The sequence below is a fragment of the Notothenia rossii genome (genome assembly GCF_949606895.1).
Source record: "Notothenia rossii genome assembly, chromosome: 10".
NCBI classification, from domain to species: domain Eukaryota; kingdom Metazoa; phylum Chordata; class Actinopteri; order Perciformes; family Nototheniidae; genus Notothenia; species Notothenia rossii.
In genome coordinates, this window is record NC_136908.1 from 13,659,292 (window position 1) to 13,686,992 (window position 27,701).

The window sequence follows — 27,701 nt, forward strand, 5'->3', positions numbered from 1 at the left end:
TACTACAATTGGACATTGCTGTGTGTTTTACTCATTGTATTTTTACTAGTGCAATCATGCTTCACAATGACTAATAATAACACTTTGTCCTTAACATATTAATCTCTCAATTTGGTGAATTTGATAAAAAGAGCCTCCTCTCCTGCTGTTGCTCGGATAACGTAACGACTACGTCATCACGTTGTGCATATAACTATTTCCGGTTCGAGCGGCAGCCATCTTGTTTCCTCTTGCTAGCTAAATAAAATAAATAATACGCTGAGCCGGACTTCACTTCGAAGCCGTTAAACAAAGTGAGTAAGAAACTAAAAGTCGTTTGTGTGGGTAACGTCTACGAGAAAGTAGCATTTGCTGTGTGGAAGTATGAGCAATTACATCGCCTATTTTCATTTGCTGTTCTTGACCAATAGACGATTGTTTTGGAAGATGAACATAGGCGCCATTTCCCTCCCCGCTCTCTGAGGCGCTTATTGGTGGCCCGCTGAAGGGATCACGGGCGGTCAAGAAACTGGTGTTCCTTGTCCACCATGTTGGCTCTAGCCGTAATGATTGTCAGACTGCCTGGCCATTTCTACTGGAGCCCGAATGGCGTCAGTTGCAGAACGAAGTTAGCCCTAAAAACCTTGATTGGTGGAATCTAGTCCGAGGTTTGATTGGTCTGAAGGACAGATCCAAACGTAGTCTTTATTGGTTAGACTGCTTCTTCCTAGCTCGGGAAAGCTTTGCAAAGTTTCACTTGAAGGCAGGCAGGACACGTTGTTCAGTGGTGATTAAATGATAAACACTGCGGATTTTCGTTTGTGCTTTTCAACGGTCTCCAGTGGGCATCTCCATCATGCTAACATTTACTCCACTTACGTTAGCACGGTCAACAGTATCATAACGTTAGCTTGTAATGCTAATTGTGGTTTGAAGCCGTAATGACACCAATAAGAACTACTGTGTTCTTAAAATTCTAGTTTATATTGGCAACATTACTTTCACATTGAATTAAATTATGTATTCCGTCGGCTAACGTTAACCATGATGTGACATTGGTTTATCCTGCTAGCTGCTTTGTTCTTTCTACCTGGTTTATGCTGTATCGACCTAGTTAAAGTCCAACATCGTGTTAAAGACTAACGCGTTTAAGAGCAAAGTTGCCCTACTGCCAGTGTAAATGCATTTGCTCTTTATATTAAATGTGTCTTTGTTTCCTTGCGGAGGTCACTCTTGAATCAATTTAATGCACATCATTTTTATTGAATGTACGCAATATCAGTAATAGGCTTAAATGCATCACATAAATTGTATCATTTTATATTTATTATAAATATGTATAAAAAGAACAATCTCTCTGCTATATCCCTGCTGCAAGGTGATATACCCATTAACGGCAGGGGAGACGAATACTGTGTATAGTTCACAATCTTTCAACCTTGTTAAGCTATAAGAGGTATATTACATGTTTTATTTCGTTGTTACCTTTTAATCTAGCAGTGTAATTACAATGACTCTATGAAGGCTGTGCTACTTTAGCAAAGGTACTCTGACTAACATATACATATTTATGCAGGAGTGTGCATTAGCTTTTTTCACTTTTTGTGGGTGAATGCATAAATTGGCCCGGCTACCATGAGGGTGCTGTGTGTTTATGAAACCCATAGTGTGGCTGGTGTATGTTGTATCTCTAAACAGCATCAGTGAGAGCAAACATGTCCCTGATACGGGCAGCATAGGTCACGGGAAGGTCTCATTTGTATGGTGACCTTGCCAGGTGTCGTTACTGAGGCATTTTGGCTAGCCAGAATACATGTAAGAAGAACATTGCTGCAGAGATTAATTTGTGCAGCTTCACTCTAATCATTAACTGGGTAGATGTAGTACCTGCTCTAGTCCCCATGCTCCTCACTAAAATAGAAAAGGGAACATTTAGCTTTGTTTCTCTTGAGTCTCTGTCTCTTTCTACCCCTCCCATCCTGTAAAAACTCTCCTCTCTGTCCTTCTCCATCCTTCCGGTTCCCCTCCCCCTCTAAGTTTTTAATTGATGGGGCAGGTTTGCTCTCCTTCACTCACTACAGTCGGGATTTGCAGAAATATGCAGCCCTAAACCTTCAGGTCAAACTGCCGTCCTTTGAACAAGTATCAGTTAAAGGCAATTCTGGCTCAAATGTAATCACCATCACAATTGTTGTCCCTTCTTATAACATTTTATTGTCCAAGCTGTACATGTCTTCATCAGTTTGCTTATTATATTTGAATGACTAATTCAGTCAATGGGTTATTAACACAATGTGTGGTGCACGTGAGCAGTGTCATGCTATGGTTGCTCTGAAGGGAAGGTTACTGTGTATAAAGTATGCCCATCAAACCATTGGTGAGCCAACAAGAAGGGCATTGTATGACATTGCTGACGTCGTTATTTGATGACGTTTTAACCGGGGAAGTTGCTGTGAGCGTAGTTTTTTTGGATCAAGACAACAATGTCTTTGTTTACACACTTTCACCCATATCTCTTATGTCTTGTTTATCCACAAATACGACAAGAGTTGAATGCATTTCCCCCCTTTTCCACGACTGTTAACCAGTCAGAGGATTCTTCTTCATTTTGTACAAAGGCTGTTCAATGAAATTTGCCTTTATTCCTTTTAGTTAACATTTGATTGACACCATAAATAAGGGTTCTTTGGATTAATGTTTTTGCGGTATATTGCATAACTATTTGCTCCCAAGAAATTGTTAAATAAACCCATTTGATTCCTATTCTAATTGAATGTATACTTTTTTCCTCTGCTAGCATAACACTAACAGTGTAATCAATCTTGTTATAACAAGTAGGCTGGTTAGAGGCTAGATATTTGCGGTTTGTCCCTGTGAGTGTGGGCAAGGATGAATGAGAAAGCAAGGGCAAAGTGTGTGTGTGTGTGCGAGGACGTGCATGTACCTGTGCACACGTATGAGACAGCGAGTCTGCCTATTATGCTTTTGTACTTTAAATCATGTGGATGCAACATGCGGCATCCATTCTGCCACTCGTTTCAGCCAGTGAGAGCCAGCGTGGCTGCCTGCATCACGGTGCTGTCAGCCTGTAGATGCAGAGAGGAGGCGGGGCAGAGAGAGACATTTAGTTTGACATTGTAAATAAGCAGAGAGCAGTTGTCAGAGAGCAGCCCGTGGAACCTTTCTCATCCGTCAAGCAGCAGGGGAGGCAGGGACCGCCCGAGGACAAACAATGCAGAGGCAAGCCACCACTAGCACACCCTCACACACTCCCTGTAGAGCTTTCCACAACTTTATTTACTCTTTTTCAACAATTCTCTACTCTTGCTTCCTCTTTTCCTTCCCTGACCCCTATCCTGCAGCTCAAGGTAACTTAGAGCAGGAAGTTGGTGTCGGTAGAAGGGGGTTGGGCTGAGGAAAGAGGAGGAGCAGGTGATGTGTCACAGCTGACGGGTGTGTGCAGTATCCAATAGCATAAGAGGACCTATCTTCTCATTGGTTGTGAGTGTCAGAGCGAGGCGGGAGCAGGGATCCAGGCGGGGTTTGAGTATCATGTAGCCTGCTAGATTGATTACTCTTGAATGTTAAAGGGGAAGGAGGCTAGAGATTTTTGTCTGATAGTCAGGAGTGCCGCTGTACTGTTTGCCTGCCGCTGCGCTGACTTTCTATTCCCTCTCGCTCTCCTCTCTGCGCCGGGCCAGGGGTCAGCTCAAAGACAAACGCACGGGTCACTGGTTAGGGAGAGGGGTGAGAGAGTTAAAAAGACAGAAGGTCAGTGAGTTTAGGGGACTTGGTCAGAATAAACAGGAGAGACGGGGTTGTATGTTTAGGCAGGAGGAGTATGTTGGGGGGGGCTGCTGAAGGAGACGGGGCAATGTGTAAAGGGAGAGTGGAAGAGAGAAGGGGGAGGGGTAGAAGAAGGGGGGCTTGCTCTTCCCGGGCTGAGAGCTTTTTTAGAGCCGTCCAGTGGAGCCAGAGTGCCTTTTTGTTTGTTGATACGATCAGAGGACTGGAGGAAGTGAAGGCGCTTCAGAGAGTTTTTCTGTCAATCTCTGTGCCTCTTCTTCCTGCTGCTGCTGCCGCTGCTCTCAAGGAGATTTGAACAGGGCTATCTGTTTCCCTCTATTCTGCTCCAGCAGGGCACACCATTCACCATGAAGGGCACAGGGGTAAGTCAGACCGCCTCAAACATGCACAAAGAGAGAAGAACTGTCAAGTTGGCTAGGCCTTGAGTTTCTGAATAAATTGTTTACTTTCTCTCTCCGTCCATCATGCTCTGCAGTGATGAGACAGTGTCTGTCCTTTAAAGCCATCCTCAACCCCCCTCCCTCTCCTGCCCTGTAGTGTGTGTGTGTGTGTGTGTGTGTGTGTGTGTGTGTGTGTGTGTGTGTGTGTGTGTGTGTGTGTGTGTGTGTGTGTGTGTGTGTGTGTGTGTGTGTGTGTGTGTGTGTGTGTGTGTGTGTGTGTGTGTGTGTGTGTGTGTGTGTGTGTGTGTGTGTGTGTGTGTGTGTGTGTGTGTGTGTGTGTGTGTGTGTGTGTGTGTGTGTGTGTGTGTGTGAGACACATGTCCTTCAGATGTCACATCAGTACATAGATGATGCTTTTTGTCAGAGTGGACTTTACAGGAACAAAAAACGTGTTTTCTTTTTTAATATAGTAACGATTCAGTCAATCTGCCTTTTGGCTTTCACGAGTTTTGACTTTGGACCACCATGCTGCTTACGCACGTCAACACTTACCCACTGTTATCGACTGCATGTAAGTGCATAGCTGCCAGACTCTGCTTGGATGTTCTTCACTTTAATGTCCTGGGGGCCGTAGTGTCTCCCGGTGCTGTTCGAAATCCCAATTTGTTCCCCCTACCAGACGTCCTTGTTTACACACAAGCGCCAGACTGTGACGCAGAACTGAAAGGCAAAGATGGTATCCATGTTGAAATTAGATTTTTTTTAGTTTATACTGAGGACTTTGAGAGCATATCTCTCAGTGTTGTTGTTGCTGTTGGTGTCATGGGTCCCCAGGGGTTGAGGTGCAGCTGGTCGCAGTGACCTCAGGACCCCTTAGGCCCCCTCCCGATAGTGCCAGACGCCCAGATGGGACAGACTGTTGGCCTGTCAGCTTCATGGACAGAGGAGGCTAATAGTTTGATCTGATCTGTTCTGATGGAATCTTTAGAGGGGGCCTCATCTCTCTCTTGCCTCTGACTGCCTTGCTCTTCCCTCTCTCTCCCTAATTGAAAGTTTCCATTGGTGCTTTTGACAAAACAATGTCCCGATGGGGAAAGAGAGAGAGTGCAAGAGATCGAGAGAGGAAAACTAAAAATAACTCTAAAGTTAAAGCCCTTACTGCCAAATCCCACCGTTGGCTGCTGTCTGCAATGAGATTTCAAATATAATTTCTGCCCCATACTGTACTGGCTCAGGGGCTCAAGGAAAAAGTAAACCCAAACCACCCAGGCATAGCTAGGCCTTCAGCTTATCACTAAGGTGACCACCACTGCTGTGCATTCACTCTTTTGCCCTTGCCCCGTACCCTCCCCCCCTTTTTTTACATGTGTACACTGTCACTAAAGACAGCGTGCGCAGGGGGAGTCCAGCGTGTAACACGCAGGTAGCTTTAGCCCTGCCTACTTTGACGGCAGAGACTGGGCCTTGCTTTGGATGAAGGTCACAGGAATGTGAGCTAGGCTCCTGCAGTCTCTCTGTCAGCAATGAGAAGGAAATATGTAGAAGGAGATGAGACGAAGCGGAACCCAAAGGCAGATACAGAACATCGATAACATGTACAGTAAGAGTTGTTTTTATTAAGATTCCTTGAAAGTACACAGCCCGAACCACTGGGGTCACCTAAGTGCTGCAGTGAAAGTTGAAAAATCTGTCCTTTCCTATCCTCCCCCTCTCCCTCCCCTTCTCTTGTTCATCTATCTCTCTCTCTCCCTCTCTCTCCCTCCCTCTCTCGTTTCTCTCTCTCCTCTGTTGAATGACCTTGGGAGATCAGTGACTAGCACTTCCTGGAGTTGGCTTGAAGCAGAACCAAGGGCAAAGTTTGCAGGGCTGTTTTGTTGGCTGGCTCCATCCAACCCTGCACAAAATGATGTTACACCGCAGGTCACAGCGTGCACGTCCGTCATTATATCCCTGCGTCTGTTGTTTTTTAATCACAACACATTTGCACAAACATCTGTGAAATAGTTGTGCGTGTCCCAGTAGTTAATCTGTAATTCCTGCCTGGGAACTTCTTGTTTTTTTAGTTTTGCCTGAGTAGATCATTTACCCTGCATGCTGTAACTGTGCCAGTTTGTTTCTGTTCTGTTATATGTGATTGGGTTCATCAAGTTGAACGCTGTGATAGTTCAAGATTTGTAAATATAAGGCCCCTTTGATATATTGCCGTCATTTAAAATGAACGTTTCAGTATAAGAATTATTCCCTTGGCTGTATTTATTCCATCTATTCAGGGAGAGTAAATCAGAATAAAACTGACATGTTAAACATTAGGTTAAGATTCTCAGTGGCCCTATTAAATACTAATATATATATATATCAAATGTTGCGTTGCATTTATTTGTTCTGCTTAGGGGTCCAGTTAAAACAGAACAGACTTTGACCTTTAGTGACCTTCCTGCAGAACGGCCCATTCTGCATTATTTACAGTTTCACAAAGTGGAAAATAGACCTCTAGCTAGATATGTCAGCAGATTGAAGGCGGTAATAAATAGATATTCAGTTACAACATTGACTGATGTTCAAAAACTCACTTATTGCAGATAATCAGACTTGCCTCATGCTTCTTTATTTCTGTGTGGGATAGATCATCTCACTGCACATACGTTTCAATAAGAAGTGTCAGTTCTGCCCCGGGAACATTTGGGATGAGATGAGCTCTTTTTAAGCCCAATGACAATGTGACTGTGATACACCTCAGGGAAACGTTCAAAGCAGAGCCTCAAATAGGCCTTCAGTTTTTCCGACACTGCACTCAACTACACTCAGCACATTTTAAATCTCAATGTACACCATCAGGTCATTCAGGGGACATTTAGATTTCCCCTTAAGGCCACTTTATAATCTTGCTGAGCTCTACTGGCTTATTAACAACACTTACTTTATTTGTGTTGATGCCTGAGTTTGATGCTGCAAATCGTTTCTTGAGGCAAAAGTGATACTACAGTGATGTTTCTTGCCAGTCTCCTGCCTACACTGCTATCAAGTTTATTTGGACAGGAATTGAAGTCACATGTAAAGTGGTGTGATGTCAGAGTCAGAGCGAGTGGCTGGCGCTGCTGTGAGTGGCCACTCGATGTGACGCTCGAGGAGGGAGGGATGAGACGGAGAGGTGCAGGACTGGGCTGGCAGGACAACATTAGCGCTGATTCAGCTGGAGCAGCATTGACTTTCCCAGAGTAGTCGCAAAGAAGAGGGATCAGGTGAAAGTAAGTGAGACAGAGCCAGGGAGAAATGCACACCCACGAGTGACAGAGAGAGAGATGGGAAGTGCCTGGGAAGAGACAGGAAGAGAGATGTAGAGCCGCTGAAGGAGGAAGAGCAAGTTGCTGTGGTGGACAATGTCGACAAAAGCACTGACATCACATTTGTCCTCAAAGACAAACGCACACAGCAGAGTTGTTCGGAAACCCAACACCGCCATCTCTCTGTCTCGATGACCTGATGAAGGACAACAGCCGCAGGGAAGAGGAGAGCAGAGATGCACAGCGCAAAAAGACACAATGTACCCTAATGTAGCATAGAGAGGCAGCTTAGAACAACACAGCAGAGATGAGCTTGGTTCAGCGGGTTCATTACAACAGTGTTATCCGCAATAACAAGCTGACATCAATGTACAAAACGTTGAAGACGCTTTATTTAGGGCGACCTAGAACCATGATGATTGAAGAGTGAACTGAACTAACAAGCCTTACAAACATGTAAAGTACAGATTGGCATGAAGGGAGTACTTCAAGCCTTACTGTAGATTAGAGACCTGAAATACAGTAGCAAGGACCACTTATCACTGCAGAAAAAAGCACAATCTTGACACTGGCTTCTGCTAATTGTCTGCATCAACCTCCCGACTTTTTACAACTTACATAACGTTGACATTTATTAGCTTTTGGGGAGTTTCAAAATGGATTGCAGCTGATAGCCCCACTGAGAGTGTTTGTTCGATCAGACTAGCCCACAGAAGACCATAGAAGGTGTTGCAGAAGTCAGCAGGAGACATTATGTCAGCGGACCGGGCTCCCACGCAAACTTTCCATTGATGCAAAGCTTTGGAAAATATGCTAATATTAGTGAACTGCGGGTAGTGCACACTGAATAGATGCAGGAGAAATGTTCAATGTTTCAACCCCTCTCTTCTTACTCGCATGCTTTTGGGTTTCTTTTTTTCCGCTCTTGTGCTTCAGCCTGACTCGAGTCACACTTGCTTTCTCATATTCACATTTTGACTTCCCCTGCCCCCACTCCCCCTGTTGCTGTGCTTAGTGCGTGTGTGTATTTAGATTGAAGGTCACAAGGTCAAAGAGAGGGGGTTGGGTTGTATGTGTGATTTAATTTAATAAAAGCTTTCTCCCCCCCTCTCCCCGTAAAGCCAGATGTTTAAGAGAAGTGTGATGTGTGATGGCCTACATGTTTTTACTTTAATCTATTGAATAATTTCCTATTTGAAATATTCTTTTATTTCCTCTGGGCCCCTTCATTATCATGGTAATTAGCCTTATGGTTTTCTGTAGTGCCTAATTATTGTTTCTTATCAGGCTGCAAGTGGCAGAGCACCACACAAGCTGGCAGACAGAACACAGACACACAAGGTTGTCTTGTTCAAACTTATCACAAGATGGAGTGCTGATACGGGACGGGTAGTCAAATGCTGTTTGCAGCTTTTATTTTCCCCCCCGTATTTGCATCGTCACGATGCTGCATTGAAACACAGAGGCCTTGAAAAGAACTGGCACATGTCACTTTATGCATCAGGCAGAGGAAGGAAAACTACAATTCCCATCAGTCATTTTGGCCCCATGGAATGCTGGGATTGTTCTAGTGACTGCAGGATTTCAATCAACCTTCAAACGCAACTGGACACTGGAGCGTCAGACAGAGAAGGGGAGACACTGTCAAGGTCAATCACTAGCCTGGCATGCAATGGCTACAAGCCGCCTGATTGATTTTTATAAACCCCCCCCCTCCCTCCCCCTGCTGCCATTCTGTCTCATTGATTTAGGCTACTCTCTGTCCAAAACTGAATGACAGGACAGGATGCAGCAGTGCTTCTCCTGTATTATTCAGTATTTCCCACAACTGCTGCACACGAAACGCTGTGACATTTTTATCTCATGGCAAAAATAATTGCGATTCACCATATTATCCCGATTAACATTCAGATATGCTTAAGACCCTCCAACTGGCACTGAAATCCCTTTGTCCTACATTCTGGTATGAAAAAAGGCATCCTAAATGGGACACATCGTTTACAGTGAACACCCTTTAAGTGGAAAACATATCTTCAATAAAGTAATCACATGCATCCATGCCCTCATACATACAAGGAAAACATTATCCTTCTCAACTATGATAGCTTTTTCAAATCACTTGCAAGAATAGTTATGATTGTCCTGAAATTGAGATACACTACGAACTTCATCAACTCATTGGGAGTGTTTTGTGATGACATTGTACTTCTTCCTTTTACTTCTACCCACAACTGTCAGAGAAACAAATCAAGGATTCTCATTAAACGATTCCTTTTTTAGTGATTTTATCGGTGTAAAAATATTTACAACTGCACTTAAAACACATGAAGAGAGGAGCTGGCGTGGACCCAGAGTCCAAACAATCCCCTACCACAGCGCCGCTGTAACAGGGAGACACTCGATGGAGTGCTTGAAAAGCTGTCTTTTGTTTTGTATTGGTCTGTCAGCTGGACCAGAGCTGCAGCCATTCATGCTTGTGGGCCCAGATTGAGAAAAGAAGGAGAAGATAAAGAGGAGACCCCCCCCCTTCTCCTAACTGTGTTTTTCTTTGTTCTGTCATGTCTTTCTCTTCCCCTCTTCACCGTCTCTCTCTTTCTGTCCTGTTTGACCCATATATCTGGTTTGCACAGCAGTCTGACTGCGGCCCGTTCGTCTCTTACCTCCCCCTGTTAAAGCCTTTGGCACTTTGTCTTAGTGCTGGATTAATACTGAACTGGACAAGGCACTACCCCTCCCTCAGCAACACACACAAACACACCCCGTCTCTCTTGAGTAGCTCCACACACTCATCTCTTGTTCGGTCCCCCCTGTGTTTTTTTTCCTTCTCCCTTCTGGCGAATCTTCTCACCGAGGGAGGGAGAAAAGGGAGAGTGAAAGAGTGCGATCCAGACACTCCAAGCTCTGCATGCTCAGACAGGCCGGCCAATATTCCTCCGGCAGATTCCTGGCATGCCATAGTAACCGGCTGGATCCTCTTTCCAACCGTCCGACCCCTTGTAGAAGCACTGGCTTTTACAGTATGTCTACATGCTTGTGTGTAACAGTTGGTCTATTTCACATTACAAGTCATGGTTAGTATTTGTGAGCAACATGTGCCTGTGCAGGAGATTGTTTCACTATGAGACACACACTTCTGCGTCTCCTGGGTGTTTGGCTTCAGCATTGTCCTCAGTGTGTGGGGTCACCAGCAGTGTTTGACTCGCACATGACATGCTTTGTTTGTAGAGGAGCTGCAGCTATGTGCGGAAGGTGAGCCATTCATAATCAGGGATTGTGCAGCCAGCTGGGTGATGGGTTCTTTGGCATGTCAACATCCCGCTGCAGGACAAGAATAGAAGTCCATTGGTGCTCTAATTTAGATTTCACTGTATTATAATTATAGGCCATGAGAGGATATGTGATTCTGACACATGGGGAGAGCTCAGGGCAGCACAGGCCTGGACTCACACTGTGATTTGGCGGCTAGTGTCCTTAGCTAACTACCCGGCTTTAGTGTCTAAATCACATTTTGTCTTTGTTTTTGCGTTTTCTGATAACTAATAAAGCTGAAGCGATTTGTTGACTGACAAAATATATTATTGGCTGCTATTTTGATAATTGATGAACCACTAACATTTTTCGAACCAAGCGATTAATTGTTTCATTGCTAATTAAAAACCTTAATGATTAACCATTTTGTCTCCACCTTTCTAATCCCCTGTTATTCTTTGAATCAGCAGATTAAAAGATGTCCGCAGATGCGTTCGGAGCCGGAGGCAGCGATGCCCAGCAAACCCTGCAGTCCTTCTGGCCTCGTGTCATGGAGGAGATCAGGAACCTGACTGTGGTACGCTGTCCATTGAAACAAGCAGTCACACATACATGCTAAATCAACACTAAGATGCGATGGTTTTGTATGCTGTCAAACATACTCATGCAAAGACTAAAGCACAACACCCTAGTGCTCTATTCTGTGTCTTCAACTGACCACCGATTAATTTTTTTCCAGAAGGATTTCCGTGTGCAGGAGTTGCCACTGGCCCGGATAAAAAAAATCATGAAGCTGGATGAAGACGTCAAGGTAAAAGGACAGCCTAAATAATTTACAATTTTGAGGAAATGATTGTTATTGAGTATAATTATTTTCATGCCTTAAAAGCCTGACTGATAATGTTCTCTAATTTGGTGTCTGTATTCTATCAGTTTCTTGTTTTGTGGCCTGTCGTGCTCAGACCACTCGGTTGGACTTATTTCATAATGGAAAAAATATTATCAGCTCGTGTCCATTCAGCGGCGTCTGTTGATAAGAAGTCCATTATTTATATTACATTGCATTTAGCTGACGCTTTTATCCAAAGCGACTTACAATAAGTACATTCGACCAGGAAGATACAACCTTGAAGAAAACAGAATCATAAGTACATCAGGTTTTATAGAGCCAAAAATGTCAAGTGCTACTCAACTGGCTTTAGATAAGCCATATAAGTACATCAGGTTTCATAGAGCCAAACATTTCAAGTGCTACTCAACTGGCTTTAGATAAGCCAGCCCTTTATTAGTGTATAAGTGCTTTGTTAGTAATTCTATCGCTGGAAGTGGAGTCTAAAGAGATGAGTTTTCAGTCTGCGCCGGAAGATGTGTAAGCTTTCTGCTGTCCTGATTTCAATGGGGAGCTCATTCCACCATTTTGGAGCCAGGAGAGCAAACCCACGTGTTTTTGTTGATGGGAACTTGGGTCCCCCTCGCAGTGCGGGTGCAGCGAGCTGTTTGGCCGGCGCAGAGCGGAGTGCACGTGCTGGGGTGTACGGTTTAACAATGGATTAACATCAAAGCAGTGTGTATACAGCATCATAATGACAACAATCATTGTGTACATATTTTGTGAGGCACTTGCATTGTATCTATAAAAAGATTAGTCGTCTGATGTGGATGAGTTTTTAAAACATGATCCACTCTCCTGCAAGTTGTGGTTCATGTCAAACCTCCCACTGTATAAAATAATCTAACAATCTGAATTGTATTGGGTTTATTATAATTTAAAGTAATCATTTAAAGTACATCTCAATACCAATACGGATCTCTTATCGGCTAAGGATGTAGCGCTACAAGCTAAAGGAACCTACCCATCTAACATTTGTCACTTGACAGTCAAGGCTCAAACAGTGATTATTTGACCCCCGTTACACAAGGTAATCAGCCACGACTGTCCATAGGCTCTAAAGGGAAAGCTCAGGATCCCGTGTGCGCAAATGTTTCGTGTCAAGATCAGTATCTCGTTGGTTAAGCTGTAGCTTAAAGAGTTAAGGAGGTCAGTAATATATCTGTAGACCAGGCCCTTCTGTCCATCGTGACACAGCAGCTTTCACTGCCTGCGCACATGTGAGCGGTGTTATTACCGTCCCATCTTGTACATTTATGTCCCTTTACTTAACCACTTACTGTGTGGCTTTGTCTGAGCGTTCAATGCAACTCCAAATGAAAAAGTGGAGTGTGAAGCTAAGTAATTTGCCACTAGAGAGAGGCCTGCAGACGTTTACAACTGTTGTGGACAAACAAAGGGTTAAAGGAATAGAAATGATGATGTTTGTGTGAATCATGATGAAGTTATGTTGAAGTAGTTGTTTAGTCGAGTTGGCACCTATCAATTTGATATGGTAATTGTATACGAATGAATGGTTTGCAGCACCTGTGAATGTGATGCAGCTGTTTGGCACTCAGGTCCTGAGTGATTCATTGCTGATATGTGTTTGATGAGAAATACTCTGTGGGTGTATTAAAGCAGGTGTAACTCCACCTCCTCTGTACAGATGATCAGTGCAGAGGCTCCGGTCCTGTTTGCCAAGGCAGCACAGATCTTCATCACAGAGCTCACCCTCAGAGCATGGATCCACACCGAGGACAACAAGAGACGCACGTTACAGGTCAGACACGCTAATGGAGATGAATTAACTACTTATCCTTTATGTTCTCCCTTTATGACACACGGGTTACCTCCATCAGGTCAGGCTTCAGTTAAGGAAACCAACTCATCTGGCAAATTCCTCCTCTTTATCTTCCTACTCTCTTTTTATGGGGATTGTTAAAACCATCTATTGTGATTTTATTATCTCTTGTACATTTCTTCCACCTTTTTCTATTCAACTCGTCAAACACCTTTACATCATTTGGTTGTCTTGCTTTCTATTCACTGAATGTCTGGGTGTGTATAAAAGCAGAGGCCCCATACCAGCGCCTCCTTGAGCACCTCTGTCTCCCTCCATTGGTTTTGAAAGCATACCCAGGCGTGTGCCGGTGACCCACTTTCCCTCTGGTGCCATTTTGCCTGCTCTGCTGTCCCAAAGTGAAATAAGATGATGGGGGGGGGGGGGACGTTAAGAGAGGGAAACCATGAGAGCATTTCTGGGAACAGTTTGGGAAAATCAGACAAGAGTCTCACCTGGATGTCAAGGGGGGGGGGAAACTGTGAAGCAGAACATGAAAGCCCTTAAGTCCACTTTATCCATTCACATACCTCTGAGAGATTAGCAGCCCATGGATATGTGTGTGTGTGTCTGCCAGAGCAGGTAGGAAAAAAAAGACAGTGTATCCTAGATGGAGAAGTCTTACATTGAAGACCTACTTTGGACATGTGTTCACTTTGCTGTTTTCTGTGCTTATCCAAAAGCCTTGTTAGCAATACACTCAGGATTAAGAACTCTACACTGCATGCATTAAATAGAAACTGAATATACTGTGCTGTTAAATGTTCTCTACGTCTAACAGCACAGATGTAGCATTAAGTACGTGTGAAGGTTGAACGTCATAGATGTGATATTTCCGTGTGTCGAAGTGAGAAAAACGCCATCCTTTTCCCCCCACATGTTCACACACACATACACTCACACACACAGAGCACGGGTCCTATTGTGAAGAGGGCACGCCAATTAAGGTCACCATAGCAACACTCATCAATAGAACAAGTGTAGATGTGACCTGGTGTTACGAGATATTAATCAAGCTACTATAAATAGCCTCTTGTGCAGGGAGGGCCACAATGGGGGGTCCTGACAGCCAATATCCTGTGGAAAATTCCACAGAGACAGCACACTGCTGTGGATATAGGAAGGGGAGTAGAAACAGAGTGTGTGCTCATGAACGCAGGAAAGTGTCAATCCTGTTGGTCATACATACGCAGGATGTGATTTCTTTTTTGTTTTACTAGTCCCCTTTTTTTATAATGGCAAATGGTTAAAAGCAAAGTTGTTGAACAAGTTTAAGAAGAAAGGTCAAAGGCCTTCCAAAATGTTAAAAATACTTTAATCAGATTTTATTTCATGGTAAAATTCTTAAATCCTAGACAATGCTGGTGATACAGTTAAGGAAAAGCTTGGTTACACCCAAACATAGCCTCACAATCTGTTTGTTTGAGGTTATTGTTAGTAGAGAGCCTTGGACTTGTTTATTTTATTTTAAGGCGCACCATTGACCCTTCTGAGCTGCCTTTTCTTTTTTGAACACATTTTGACTTGAAAAGCTGTAACAAGCAAATGTTGTATATTGTTTATTGAAATACTTACTAGTCGACTTGGTTCTGAATGAATCCTTTTGATCTCAGTTGTCAACGCTAACACTACTAGGAACTTTATTTCCATTCCCCAGCAGCCCCTTGTGAGGCTATTTTGGGGAAGTTGACCTCAGACCCTGAGGCATGTTTAAATATAGGCTGGCAAGTGGCAAAGTCTGACCTCATCACTTGACCCTCTCTGTCTGTTATGTTCACAGAGGAATGACATTGCTATGGCGATAACAAAGTTTGACCAGTTCGACTTCTTGATTGACATTGTGCCCCGGGACGACCTGAAGCCACCTAAAAGACAGGTAGGTAATCACACGCTCAGCAGTTATAGGGCAAACAGCAGATCTCTCCAAAGGTTCTGGATTATAATGTTCTTCCACATCAAAGAGGGTCTCGGGTGCTTTCCCATTGTTGGCAACTTGGAGGTGCTGTAAACATCCTTGACTGGAAGCTGGGGTTAGACAGCGTGGGCTTTCAGTCGGATGTTTGCAGCATCTTATTGCCTATGACAGCCAACACAAACTCCAGTGATGACGCTAATTTCTACAATTAGTAAGAGGGAAGCACATCTTCATCGAGCATGGAGATACGTCCTCATCAGGGAACAATACAGTTTAGTGCCTCCTTACAGAAAAACAAGATACCGATTTAAGTTTGCTCAAGCAAGAGATTGGTGGAATGGATCCAAATGTATGCCAACAGATGGAGGAGTGAGATATGTAAATCCGTTGTCAAATATACTGTCTCCAGGCATGTAAACATCCTACACTCTCAGCTGTGTTATCATGGAGCTGGGAGAAGGGTGTTTACCCTCCTGGTGATGGAGAAACCTCAACTATGACGCAGAAGGACACAGTCGGTTTTACTGATCATTTAATTATTGATTGGCCTCGGGTTCAAGCCCTTATGCCAGCAAGCAAATAACATGCTGAGTAAACTGAACACCAACAAGCTCTGGCGTAGAATTTAAGGGCTGACCCAGAAAGAGGATGGGCAGAGTATACCTATCTTACAGTGAAGTCACAAATGTTTGATACTGCTTTCCCTAAAAATGCTGAAGCCACAAGGCCCTTCTGTATGGTATGAACCAGTATGGTGTTAGTAATATATCCTATGTCCAGTTTACATTACCCACCCCCAGCCACATCCCATCAGTTATTTATCAGACCTACCCTCCTCTACCGTTACACCTGCAAAAATAATGAATGTAGATGTAATGGACTGATAGGCCTTCGGTGTGCGTGTGTGTGTGCTCTACAGGAGGAGATGCGTCAGTCTGTAGCTCCTGCAGAGCCGGTGCAGTACTACTTCACTCTGGCGCAGCAGCCTGGAGCCGTGCAGGTTCAGGGAGCTCAGCAGGGCCAGCAGCCCGGGGGACAAACCACCATCCAGCCCGGACAGATCATCATCGCTCAGCCACAGCAAGGACAGGTACTACTGACACCTTGTTAGAAGAGCTTCCAACAGGGTTTACAACAAAGGACACGCATCACATTTTTTAAAGAAGCAACAATGAAATAAAACTACAACTGGATATGAGAATTAAAGCCAATATCACCGTATGCCACTTCAGCTTAGGAACTTAACTGCTCCCACAGTCACATACATTACTAGCTACTGAAGCCTGCACTGAACACAACACACATATTCTATTATTTGAACACTTCAATGATTACCTCTCACACGTAGTTTATTTATCACACTCTACAATCAACCCTGTCATGGAAATCAAGCTGCTGTTCCTCGAGTCAGCACACTTTATTGGTATTAGTCTTAGCTCACATCCAGTGGCTGACCACTCTCCCTCCAGCAGGAATAACTAAATGAAAGTGAAATTAAATGTCTATAAACACACACATGTATTATTCATTATTCATTTAATAGTTGATAACCAATCCATTAACCCATGAATCTTTGCAGCTCTAATGGACTCATACAAAAATGTGTATATGTAAATGTATTTCGTCCTTTCTTCCAAGAAATGAGCTGAAAGAAACAAAAACAATCAATTGCTGTTTCTTAATGGTCCCTATCGCTATTGGCCAGACTGCATTTCTTCCACATCTGGATCACATTTTCTTATTGTATTTTGTCGGGACTAGATGCTGCAGGGTGCCACCATGCAGCAGTTGCAGCAAGTGCAGGTGCAGATACACCCAGGGACACTTTTCAAATGACACTCTCTCTCATTTTCTCACTGTTACTTCTTCTGCCTCTGCGCACTCTCTCTTTCCAGCTTGGTCTTTGCATGTCACTCAGCCATGGTCCTGGGCTGCTGTGCTGCTTCATGCTGCTTCAGCAGGCTGCCTTTAGCCGAGCTGTCAGACCCGTTTAGACCTGGCCTGATGCACTTGCACCGTTACTGCTGCAGTTTAGAGCAGGAAGGTCACAGTTTGACACTCATCTTACATAGACTCCTTAGTGGGCAAATTACAAGGGATTACTTTTAAAAGCAAGGCCTTGAGAGATTATGTGAAAGTAAAACATTTGACTCCCTTAAAAGATGGTTTGTTGAAGTGCTTTGGAGATGAACCCTATGAAGCTTCTTCTTAACTGTCATTGCTTATTTAAATGTATTTCCCCCAGTTTTATGTTCATCCTACAGGATATCTGTTTAAGTATCTACTAGCTCATGCCATGTTTGGTACAATTATAGAGTAAAGTATAAGCAGGACACATTTTAGAATGAAGAGAGTGGATAGGAAAGGATGATGGGCAGAGATCACAATTTATACTGTTTATTTATTAATCTGGGTGCAGAGTTTTAGTGTCGCAAGTTGTCACTGTCTCTCTCCTCTCAAGTGCTTATGAAACCCCAGTTGACATTACTTAAGCATCTTAAATGTCACTATGATGTACCTGCTTTTTAAAAGCCCGTCAAAACTCCAACAAAATGTCTTCTTTTACCCGTTATTGACATTTCACCTCTGCCTATTTAACATTCATAAACGCATCATTAAATGTCATTTTATCTGCCACTGTTTGCTGCCCTAACCTTTTTTGCTTTCTACGCACACACTCCACACCTGCTTACATTCACGTGTTCAGTTGTTGCAATCGCTGCTTTCTCACTGGTGTGTCTTTTTCTCATTTTCTCATTCAATTCTGTCGGGCCGTCAGATGCTGCAAGGTGCCACCATGCAACAGTTACAACAAGTGCAGGTGCAGTCACAAGGCACACCCATCACGGTAAACACACATGCACATGTAAATGTATGTGTTCAACACAGACACACAGAGGCCTCAGCCCTGGATTGGATTGCTGCCTACACACAGGGTGCTGCCTACACACAGGGTGTTTCTCAATGTCGAGGACGCTTGCTTGGTAGCACATGTCTTCCGAGTCATTTCCTTCAGAAGCTAGGCAAGAATCCTTCCTGGCATTCGGAAAACGAAGAGTGGAACAGTGTGCAGGTGTACGTCATATGCGAGCCTCCGCCTTACATTTTCCGCCACAGATTTTGTGAAATTGGTCTGTGCGCAAAGCATTGTGGGGATTTTAAGACCGTGGAGTCTACACATGTAAAGCCTAGAAATTTCTCGCTACGACGTACGCCGGCCTCGGTAGAATTCCGAGTATGCTGGACATTGGAACAGTCCTTTGGCGGATTCAATGACGTAGTATGCTTGAAAGAGTGGCTCTGGAGCAGCCTTCCTCGACATTGAGAAACACCCACACTGTCCTGCTCAGGTGACGGAGGCCTGCAGGGGTGACCGCAGAGATCAGGTGGCCTCTGCTAGATAGTGTGACCGCAGAAAACAAAGGGCGGTCTGGAAACCTGCCTCATCTTCTGTGCCTTTCTGCTGATCTTTAACAGACATTTACAATCTAAGAACACATTGGTTTACATTTTATTCCAGGGAAGTTAGCGATTTCCTGGTTCTTTGCTTTGTGTCAGTCATAAGCTACATCCTGGTAAAAGTAGTTCAACGACTAATACTGTATTGCTTCTCTCTTCTTTTCTGTTTCTGTCTCTCGTTCCTTTTACTATATAAGAGTGCACCTGTAGCCATGCAGGTGGGTGAGGGCCAACAGCTACAGATTGTCCAAGCCCAGGGTCAAGCTCAGCAAGGCCAAGGCCAGGGCCAAACCATGCAGGTCATGCAGCAGATCATCACCAACACAGGAGAGATCCAGCAAATTCCGGTAAGAATTAATGTCAAAATGAGAACAGGAAATAAATGAGTAGTGAGAAAATTAGTAAAGAAGTCAGTTTGCTGCATATTTGACATGGCTTTTAGACATGAAAAAACATGGTGTCCTAGTGAATTATCCATCATTCACTTCTTGATGGGAGTTAACAAATCACCAGAGGAAAGTGAATGATTCTCATTGCTGTTGTCCAGAGCAGGAAAATGGCTGTGACCTCTGGGTTTCAATGACCTCTGCTCACAACCTAAATCTGTCTCCCCCTTGTGTTGACTGAGTGTAGGTGCAACTAAACACAGGCCAGCTGCAATACATCCGTCTAGCCCAGCCTGTGTCCGGAGCGCAAGTGGTTCAAGGACAGATTCAGACTCTCGCCAATGCCCAGCAGGTAAGCACTAAAGCAACCAAAAATAGCATTCATAAAACAAATTATATTGTAGCCTGTTTTTTTTAATCTTATGTTTGTTTCTTTAATTCAACATTTTTTTTTCTTTGCAGCTCACACAGGCAGATGTACAAGGACAGCAGCAATTCAATCAGTTCACTGATGGACAGGTAACGAAGGCAAAACATTTAATGAGTTACAGCTGTAACAATGACAGGGGCATTTTCAGCTTAATGTTGAATTTAAGCATCTTTTAATTTGAGTCGGTGTCCTTATTTCTGGCTTGTTAGCATTGTTTTCTCGTATATTTGAGAAATATATAATATATTATAAATATTTATTTTGTATGAGAAACATTTTTCTCATACTTTTATTATCATCAAAATCTAAGGATGATTACGTGTAACTTAGAAATTGAGAAAATGGACACCACTTCGCCAGATCACATTTAACTAGTGCAGAAAAAGCTGTTAATTGAACCTCCAGTTAACCAGGCAAGCCTTTTTGAGATTACTAATGCAATCTTTAAAACTGCACTTGCCAAGAAAACCAGTAATTACGGTATATTACAATTAAATGACATCAGACAGAAAACCCAACTTATCCAAAACAATGAATGGAACAGAATACCATTTTGTTTTGTTTTTAAAACAAAAAATTCAGCTGAAATATTTATTTGGAGAAAAAAAACTACAATGCAACCAGTAACAACTCTGTCCTAACCCATGTAGTCACACAGCCTCTCTCCCTTCTCTCTGTTCTACAGCAGTTGTATCAGATCCAGCAGGTGACGATGCCGGCAGGACAGGAGCTGAGCCAGCCGATGTTCATCCAGTCAACCAACCAGACGGTCGACGCTCAGGTCACACAGGTCAGCACAGACTGAGCCCAACCAGGAACCTTTTCTCCACACACACAACATGCATACCAGACCATGTGATGCCGCCAGAGGACACCAACTTGGACAAAGGACACTTTAAAATTTCAAGCACTTCTCTTGCAGAAGAGAGACATGAAACTTTCTTTGCTTTTGTAATACATTTAGGATTAAAACACACAAAAGGGATGGCTAGACACAGGTGTACATTCACCTACATCTGTAGATAAAATAAGCATCCACTGCCACGGAAAAAGTCTACACGGATCTATCCCCTATTCTTCCTCTTATCTCATGTCCAAACCTCAGAGACAACCTGCTCCAGGCATCACTGTGGGATTCTTCTTTCCTTCTGTGAAACCACGAGTAATACTTTCTTCTTTTCTATGTAGTTGACGGATACATTGACGCCATTTACCTCAGATATCACTTTCTACAACAGTCAATCCAAGAGATCTTGAGAAGAGGTTCAATGATACATTTAGTTTCTCTTTTGTGTTGTACTCCTCATTGACGATGAAGCAAGACTTTATGTTTTAAGGGCTTCAATCCGTAGGTTAATTTAGTATTTGTGCTTTTATTTCAAGAAGCCAAACAGCAGTCATCATTACTCCTCTGTGTTGCTCCTTACTTCCCCCTGTTGACTTTAGAGCGGGGAATCTCCTCTCTGCCTCTTCACAGTTTCACATACCCTTCTCTGCCCAGCTGGTTGTAAAGTCTTTTGCCCTCGTTTAAGTCTCATGTACAAACACATGACTCCGTCTGGAGCCAAAAACCTTTTTATAAAACCTTTCTTTCTTTAAAATACATTTTCTTTTGGTTTTGAGATGATGTTTTGTCGCATATCTTCCCCCTATTATTTTTTGTACAGTAATGATTATTATGAGTGTTCTTATAATTGTTGTTTTCGCATGTAGTTCAAACTGCCAGCATGACATGCAATAGATGGGTACAATATTTTTTTTTGATGTTCCTTTTTGTAAACAAAATGTGTTTGTGAGAAAAAAAATAAAAAACATAACTTGTCTAAGAGTAATGAGTTGGTGTCATCGTATACTAACCCGTGTTTTCATTGTTTTATTTTAAGCGCCTTACTAGTGAGTGGACTGTAGGCAGGGAGACAGGAGAGAAATGCAACAGCACAGCAAGAGATAAACTGGAACCAATCCAGTCAGCATCCTACTGTATGTTCAGGTAGACGCATCCCACCACCAGAACAAGAAATATCATTGAATTACTGCTTTTATAGTTGCATTTATCTTATGGGTGTCAAAATAGTATTAAATGATCAACACTCATAGTTGTCGGCACAATATTGGTGGTTTAAAACATGTTGGTTTGAGGCGTGTGTAGTTTCCACAAATGGCCATAGGAGGGCAGCACTGATTTAACAACTGTAAATGCCACTGAAATCCTGTATCGGGGGCACCTGATATTTTGCTGAACTCAAGGTTAATATTTTTCACCAGGAGCATTGCTTAACAAGCATAGACACTGGCAAAAATGTGCAATCAATAAGTGCCCACGTTGCACCCAAACCAGACTAAATAAACGCAACTAATCGTGTTTCTGCTGCCCTCCTCGAGCACAAAGGACAAGCGGTTAACAATAGAGTCACGAGTTATTGTGCTGGAGACTGCTCAGCTCCTGTGAGATCAGACTGCATTCCTTATCTGACCTAAATCTTAAGAGGTACTTATGGTGGAACCGAAAGTTAGGTAGGCAGACAGATGCAGGGGTCTCATATTGTCACACTTACACCAAGTAAAAGGTCTCGAAAAGTTGCACTTATCACTTAGCTGTGTTTTTTCAAGCTCACATTGACCGCTAACTACACAACTGTCTGGTTAAGCCCACGGTGGTCAGAGCCACAAGTTGACATTACACAATCTGGAGGTACCTTTCCTAATCGACTTAATCACTGTACAATAACAGAATTAATGAGTGCAGACTCATGCTCGGCTCTTTCTAATAAGTGAAGCAGCGGATTGTGAGAATGTCTGAGCCTAAGTCAAGCATGAAAAGGATTGTCTGCTGGTATTTTTCTTGGCCGGCTCATCTGGTCGGATCAAGGCAACCTCGGCCAGATGAGTTTGGTCTCACCAAGTTAGAGACTAACCCTTAATAAGAGTGGACGTCCACTCTGTGTTTGATCCTCTCTTCTCTCTCGCTGAGGTGTCGGCAGAGTTTCTTTCAATCACCATCAAAGTAAAACGTAAGCTTTTCCCAGGTCCTGGCATTTCAGGGTTGTGTAAGCATAAGGTGTTGATTCAATAATCTACAAAGTGAAATTCTATCATCGCTTATCTCTCTTAACAAGGGATGGCAACAGAGCTGTGAAATAGTTTCACAACAAGTGTATCCATGGTACAGTGCCAACAATTATGGGGAAATAATCATGGCCTTATATCACATGTATAGGGTATTAAAGAGTTTGATTCAACAACAAAAAATATGTATGTCTGTGTATCTACTCAGTCAGTTTCGTGATAACAGACTCAAAATGAAACAAAACAAACGATATTCTTTGCACGATTATTAACACTACAGCTGCTGACATGGAGCCTTTAATGTGAGTCCAACTTTTCAATGATGGCAAAAGAGAACAATACTGTCGTGTGTATTCAAATGTGGTGGGTATTCTCAGAAAACAGGGGAACAACTGGATAAACAGGATGGCAATCAAGGCACTTCTATATATAAAAGAACAAAGAGGAAGGAAATACCCTTAAAAAACACTTTCTAGCACTACGTCTTTCTCATTGCCCCCTTAATACACACGAATGGCGTGACAAAAACAATACCCAAATTATTTCCTGGTTAATTCAGGACGAAATAGAAGCATTGTGTTTATAAGGTGACCCAAAATGAATCCTTCAGGGAGACTTCGACTGCACTCTTTTATAATCTCTCTTCTTCAGATTCATATCAGGCACTTTTAGTAAACAAATAAAGCTGAACTTAATAAACGATTCACATCAGTAACCTCAAGAATACTGAATCATGTCAAAAACACTGAATACTTCTGTGGACCAGGGAAGAAAAGAAGAAGAGAAGAGGTGAAAGAACTTGAAAAACACAAAAGGTAATGTGAGGAAGAAATCTTTTATCTTTTGTTTAGTTCTTACTGTTTAAGCAGAGTGCTACTTGGTTACTTTGGCCAATAGTTAGTCGCTTTTTAAATACATTGAGTCAATGACAATTATTCCCATTGTGGACGTTTAGAAAGACTATTCAGGTGTTAGAAAAGAACCAACAATATCATTTGGATAAATACTGTTTTTTCTAAGTGCTTGTGTCGGCATCAAGACAAATGGCATACATTCATATTCAATCTTAATCTAGTTGGCCCTTTTTGTGAGCCTTTGAATTGTAAGTATTGGTTAGTGTTATATATATGTATCAGACGGAAGTGCTCAGTGAATAAAGGTTTTGTGGATAAATGCGAATCACTCTTGCTGTTTGTGTTAGAATGTTAGACGTTATAATTAAGCAATAGCTCACGACAGGCCGTGGTATATGCTCAGTATATCACGGCTAAGAACCAATCAGATTGCTTGATTTGACTTGTCCGTTTTATAATGTGGCTTAGATGCTACACTATGTTTTTGGTTTGGGCTACAGCTGCCTATGACACAGTCAACCACAGACGTCTCCTCAGTAAGATCCTGGAGACCACAAGAGACACCCGCCTGACAGAGCTGATTGAAAGCATGCTTGAAAATAGGCACTTCTTCGTTGAGCTAGGAGGAAAGAAAAGCAGGTGGCGAAGACTCAGGAATGGCCTCCCACAGGGAAGTGTGCTTGGACCGTTTCTCTTTAACATCTACACCAACGACCAACCAAAAAGTGTAGACACCCACCGCTTCATCTATGCAGACGATCTTGGCATAGGTGCACAAGCCACTGATTTCAAAACTGTGGAAGACAGACTCTCTAACGCTCTGGCAGAGCTAACATCTTACTATGAAGAGAACCACCTACGTGCAAACCCATCTAAGACAAAGGTGTGTGCCTTCCACCTGAGAAACCGTGAAGCCAAGCGCCAACTGAAGGTCAGCTGGTCAGGAACCTCCCTTGAACACTGTGAGCACCCAGTCTACCTATGGGTAACCCTGGACAGATGCCTCTCTTTTAAGACCCACACTGAAAAGACCAAGTGCAAAGTGAGTGCGAGGAATAACATCATCCGCAAGCTCACCGGCACGACCTGGGGTGCAAACCCACAGACTCTGAAGTCAACCGCACTAGCCCTCTGCTACTCAGCTGCCGAGTATGCCTGCCCAGTATGGGAACGAGCTGCCCATGCCAAGAAGCTGGATCCCGCCCTCAATGCTAGCTGCCGCATTATCACAGGCTGCCTGAAATCAACACCTACAGACCGTCTGTACATCCTGGCAGGCATAGCCCCACCAGAGATACGACGAAATGCAGCAAGCAAGAAAGAGCGCCAACAACAGTCTACTGACCAAAGACATCCTCTCTTTGGCCATGTGCCAGCCAAAAGCCGCCTTAAATCCAGGAAAAGTTTCCTGAAGAGTGTCCCACCCCTCGGAACACCGAGCACAAGCAGTGAAAGAGTCACTCGGTGGGAAGAAAGACTTGACAACCTCCCATCAGCAACAACAATGGAGCTAAAGGCGAGCGAGGCACTGCTCCCTGGAGCAGACACCAACTACGCAGTGTGGAAATGCCTAAACAGAATAAGATCTGGTGTTGGACGTGCCAAAGCCACTCTCGCCAAATGGGGATACCTAAATGACGGGGACGTTGTGTGTGACTGCGGCATTGAACCACAAACCATGCAACACCTCTTGATATGCCCCCTGCTGGAGCAACCCTGCACAACATCGGACTTGGCAGAGTTTAATGAGAAGGGACAGCAATGTGTTCAGCTGTGGCTGAACCACATCTAACCAAGCCCTTTAACTGACTGCCTTGTGGACACGATAAGAAAGGTTGGGGCTCACCAGCAGCAGCTTTATTATAAATATTATTTAACAGAAAATGGTCACATGTAATCCTCTTGTCTCCTCAGATAAACTTTTGAAAATTTGAATCCCACCACTGGAAATCCTGGACCACCTGCAGCACCTTCGATGCAGAATCAAGCGCTCCTCCACCCTGCCTCTCTGACAAGAACAGTAACGCAGCATCAGGCTCTCCTGTCTCCTATCATGTCACTTGTTTTGTTAATATTGTTTTTATAATAAAACGATATCAAAGACATAACGGTATGCTGTTTCTGTGTGAGTGTCTTAACACAATGAGGGGTGGGGGAATTGGCTAAAATGCAATAGGTACCAGCTGAACATTTACCGAGGGCACCATGTTGGTCAGGGCCAGCTCTACATGAGAGAATTGTATCGAAGTGGCAATTGCTGATAAAACACAATAAACAAACACAGGCAACCAAATAAAAAGCAATTAAATATATCGCAAGCAACAGAACTTCAGGTCAAACATCTAAAAAAAACTACACACTTTAGAGGTTCACAATCAACCACCTGCATACTTTTTATCTCACCTAACCTCTGTTTAGACATGAGCCTGGATATAGCACCTTTCAATACTGCTACTTGTGTGTGTCTTCACAATCTTTTTATAGCTCTTTTTGTATTGGTGAGAGTTGTTTTTGCCTGAAGGAAATGAGGCAAAATGTTCCCTACAGTCTCCGCCACCCTTCTTAATGTTTTTCAGTAGCATGTGCACAGTCTTAGTCACTGCTGTACACGTACTTACAGTGGTTGTCAGATACAAAGGACCTGACTGGTTATGAATGGGCTTCTGAGTGAACTAATTTACTGACCCAGTCACTAGGTATAGTGGTTCACACTTACATATTCATGCCGCAGTTTGGCAGATTGATGAACGCAGGAAAACTGCTTCACGTCAGTTGACATTTTAACAGCAGCTACATGATGTTTGGAGTGTGTTGTTCAGCGGGGGTTCTTTCTTTAAACACAGCACTGTTTGACACAATGTCACTTCACGTCTCCTGAGACTAAAACCAGACGTATCACAACAACATTAACCCAACACAACAGACACTATATCAACAAGTCAGCCCTCCTCTCTTTTCTCTCCTCTCCACCTGATGTTCAACATTTAGAAAAATCTGTTGAAGGGAACGAAACACATAAAAAGAGATCAAATAAAAACAAACAAGAGCGCAGTCTGGGAAAGCCATTGAGTGGCGTAAGTAATCGTCGCAGCGGAAATAAAAGGTTGGTAGGGGTTGGACGCAGCAAGTGTGCACTGTACTATGTCTAGCATACAATTGCTGATGTGAGTATTTTTAAGTTTCCATAGATTCCCTGAGTGGCTGTCGACTCCCGTGGCTAAGCGGGCTCTTCGGGGCGTAAGTGAATGCTTGGAAAAACAACAGCGAGGGGAGAGGTGGGCGTGAAGAGAACAGCCGCCTCTTAACACTGGGCCCCTGTAGTCCACTGTGGGTCATCCCCGACTGTAATTCCACCCTGACTGCATCAAAATCTGTGTATATGAATGGTTTTCCCTGCCTTATTTGTATACTTTTATATATTCAACCACACTTTCCACATTTACATTTTACAGTCTTGACTCTGCTCCGCTGTTGTGTGTCACAAAGCAGCTTTTATCCCAGAGGCCACGGTGGATACCTTGCCCAGCTCTAAGTGTTAATTACTGGGTGAAAGAAACACCAGAGCAGGGCTGGCACTGTAATAGAAGGAGGGGTTGCGGGGTTCTGCCGTGGTATAACTTTGATGTAAATCCCTGCGGGGACGACCAGGGCTGACATGTCCGTCGACACCTTCCCCCTTAACCCCCCTTTTGGCCTGCTTTGGACTGCATAGAGGAGGAGAGGAAGCCAGGCTCACAGAGAGAGGGTTGTAGTGGGAGATTCCCCGTGCGGAATGCCGTCGTGTTGATGTTTAGATAGTTCCTTCTCCTTGCATCATGGGGTTGTTGTGTTCCACAAGGCTACTATTAGATGACCTTCATCCCAAATTAGATTCCCTGTCCTTTATCGTTCTGTCATTTGCATTTCTATTCTAAGCAGGCAGAAATATCCTTTGCTTAAAGGCCCCATGTTTAATGTATTTATTTAATATCAGCAGTTTATGTGACTCAGCTGATTAATACAATATTCTACGAACAGAATCAGAAATGGAGTGAGCTGCATTTAGTTGTTGTCTAGAAGGAACCAACAATCAATTAGAGTAATATCTGGTTTGATTGTTGTCAGTTCAGTTTTGGTGTTGCAGCAACATATCCTGATAACCTAATTAGTGCGAATGCTGTTTACAGCATTCCACTATAGTTCTT

The 27,701-nt window shown here is 43.4% G+C and overlaps 1 protein-coding gene across 15 annotated transcripts; it reads left to right on the top strand.

Annotated features, from left to right (window-relative positions):
• The first annotated feature begins 149 nt into the window (after nt 1–149).
• Nucleotides 150–21,425, top strand: nfyc (nuclear transcription factor Y, gamma). 15 transcript variants are annotated; one of them, XM_079654868.1, is made up of 12 exons: nt 150–293; nt 11,164–11,273; nt 11,436–11,507; nt 13,234–13,347; nt 15,188–15,283; nt 16,242–16,412; nt 17,084–17,125; nt 18,102–18,170; nt 18,979–19,128; nt 19,415–19,519; nt 19,630–19,686; nt 20,283–21,425. In XM_079654868.1, exons 2-12 carry the CDS (start codon nt 11,175–11,177, stop codon nt 20,400–20,402), a joined length of 1,095 nt encoding a protein of 364 aa, XP_079510994.1. In that variant the 5' UTR covers nt 150–293; nt 11,164–11,174; the 3' UTR covers nt 20,403–21,425. The 15 variants fall into 15 exon arrangements, with proteins under 15 accessions (XP_079510994.1, XP_079510996.1, XP_079510998.1 ...); XM_079654870.1 differs by having other exon boundaries at nt 18,102–18,143; XM_079654879.1 differs by having other exon boundaries at nt 151–293; nt 11,439–11,507.
• Nucleotides 21,426–27,701: the final 6,276 nt, after the last annotated feature.

Bases quoted from the DNA above. Each gene is read 5' to 3' on its own strand.
- nfyc (XM_079654868.1), top strand. From the start codon at position 11,175: ATGTCCGCAGATGCGTTCGGAGCCGGAGGCAGCGATGCCCAGCAAACC. The intron at 15,284-16,241 runs GTAGGTAATCAC...TGTGCTCTACAG, and splicing joins TGAAGCCACCTAAAAGACAG to GAGGAGATGCGTCAGTCTGT. The intron at 18,171-18,978 runs GTAAACACACAT...TTACTATATAAG, and splicing joins CACAAGGCACACCCATCACG to AGTGCACCTGTAGCCATGCA.